At 33.7% G+C, this 2,602-nt stretch overlaps 1 protein-coding gene across 1 annotated transcript; it reads left to right on the forward strand.

The window, feature by feature from the left end:
- Window positions 1-861: 861 nt before the first annotated feature.
- On the forward strand, window positions 862-1,650 carry LOC137709837 (protein LURP-one-related 4). Its single transcript, XM_068448818.1, has 3 exons — window positions 862-1,089; window positions 1,170-1,397; window positions 1,516-1,650. The coding sequence occupies exons 1-3, from the start codon at window positions 862-864 to the stop codon at window positions 1,648-1,650; spliced, it is 591 nt and encodes a 196-aa protein (XP_068304919.1).
- Window positions 1,651-2,602: the final 952 nt, after the last annotated feature.

The raw sequence follows: 2,602 nt of genomic DNA on the forward strand, positions 1-2,602 counted from the left end.
GAAAGTTGCTAGCATTTCTCAACAATTACACAAAAAAGCATGAGTTAGAATCTTGTAAATCTAATTAGATTTAAATTGATGACCAAGTTGATAATATAATAATTGAAGCTTATTGAGCATAGATATATACATAATTAGATGGCATGATCATCCCGACATCCACCAATAGTTTAATTACGAAGTACTTCAAAATCCCATTCAATTTGTCCTTCGTCGCTGAGAAATATTTTGTCAAGACAACTCTCGTATGGAACAAACACAAGTGTGAAGTGATGTAAAATACAAATAATGGCGTGGCACTTGTTGTGAGAATGACACTGCGAATGATATGGTGGGGGTTCTCTACCAAAATTTTTCACTTCATCTTCTTAAACGGCTGCAGCTCAATAAAGAACTGTCAAAATTAAAAAAAGAAGAAGGCTGCTCCATGTGTATTATTCTATCAGTTCGTGCGCGAATGAAACGTGATTGAATTTTTTTTTTTTTTGAGGTAAAAAACGTGACTGATTTTTTTTTGTTTTTGAACAAAAAAAGGTGATTGATTTGAATCACATATTCTAAAATACATTGATCTTGGACCGCTAATATATGCTCAAGTCTCTTTCGTTCCCTGTCCCCCTACTAGTCAACGACTAAGAAAATGGAAAGCGCTCCTCAATATCAAAAGCAAGGACAATCTTAACTAATCATTAACCTATTTAATCCAATGATAATTGGATAACTAAATACATGATCCCTAAGCTTCAGACCGTTCCTTAATTAATTAGATACTCAGCATAAACTTCTGAAACATATAAATAAGCTCATTTAGACACATTTCTAGTTGCCCCCGTGGTTCTAATTTGATTTCCTTCATCTATTATGGCTCGGGTGTGTCCTCAATCTCCCCAAGTTCTCTCTAATAGTTCATCAAAAAGAGAACCTTATACCATTTGGATGAAATCACTTGTATGCCATACAAATGGTTGCACTGTCTACAATTCCAACGGCAACATTGTTTATCGAGTTGACAACTACGACAAAAAGTGTAGCAATGAAGTTCATCTCATGGATCTCCAAGGCAAAGTTCTCTATACCATACTTAAAAAGGTATAATATAATATGAATAAATATGGTTACGCTTTCTAACCATGAGTATTTTATGGTAGTGAAATGCTTTGATTATGCAGAAGTTACAAGCTTTTGAACGATGGGATGGCTATAGAACGAGTAGCTCTTCTAAGGAAAGCAAGGACAAGCCTTGGTTTCAAGTGAAAAGTTATAGTAGAATGCTAATGGGAAGCATAGCTTGTCAAATTACAGTGGAGTGTGACAAGTATTGGATAGTGAAATTGGCAGGGAAGAGTGGTGCTGTGGGATTTAGAATAGTAGACATTGATGGAGATATTGTTGCAGAGGTGAGCCTTGGCTCTCTTAATTAATATTTAATTATATATACCTTATAAGGATCAACCGTTTTTATATTTATCATTTATCTGTTAAAAAATTTAACATTTTTTGGGTTGGCTTGTGCAGGCAAAGCAGAAGCTATCATCTTCTGGAGTAGTTCTGGGGGATGATGTCTTAACTTTAGAGGTGGTTCCTCATATGGACCATTCCCTTATAATGGCTATTGTGATTGTGTACGGATTGATTTGTCGCAAAATGTAAGTGTGATCACATTATAATTATATATAGCGTGGCTATTTCCAAAGCATGTAAAAGTGCGGCTTCTCATGAGTTACTGTTGTGCTTTCATTACAGCTAGAGATTGTGGTTCTTTGTAACTAATTCATAAATCAACTAGGCCCTTTTACTTCTAGTTGAATGCTATTTGCATCCCACCCGTGGTGGAACCTCCTCGTTCACCCTTTTTATTTAACGAATTTTTCCTGTACACATGATATAATTGGAATCGTTCATCTGCTAAATCATTATTTCAAGATAATGTCTATGAAAAATCAAGCAAATTCGAAATCATTTAGTCATGCATAGATATAAATTAAATGTTGGTTCACCATGACGATCTTGTTACCAAAACTGTGTTTATTTGATACACATATTGATGACTATATAAACTATCACCAATTTATTTGGATTTTGGTCTAGATAATCCTCAAATGATGATTTAGGAGATGACTATATAAACGAAATATTTTTAAATAAAAATGGTGGAATGAGGAGGTTTCACCAACAGTAGGACGCAAGTATTATATAAATTTATAATTGGAACTTTCCAATTACTTAATCTACATTTGAAGATCATCCCTACAAAAAATCACTCGAATAGATATCATTTATGTATCTGATTGTATGAATCAATTTGACGATGTGAATACCAAGTAACATATTCATGATGAATCATCTATTTATTTGATACATCTGAATGACTAAAGGATCTTGGATTCACGTGATTTTTTGTATAGATCATTTTCAACTGAAGGGGTGGGATATGTGGACATGTGCACTCCTCATTCGGGATGCAAGTATTATCCTTTCTTCTATATCTAAAGATCTATCTAAACATAGAGAGAAAATGTGAAAAATAAAACTTCTGAATGTAAACTATTCTGAATTTCTTTAGTTTTTGGTTTGGATGCACTACAACAAAGTAGCTATTTAG

This window comes from Pyrus communis, chromosome 12, assembly GCF_963583255.1.
Source record: "Pyrus communis chromosome 12, drPyrComm1.1, whole genome shotgun sequence".
In the NCBI taxonomy this organism is placed as follows: domain Eukaryota; kingdom Viridiplantae; phylum Streptophyta; class Magnoliopsida; order Rosales; family Rosaceae; genus Pyrus; species Pyrus communis.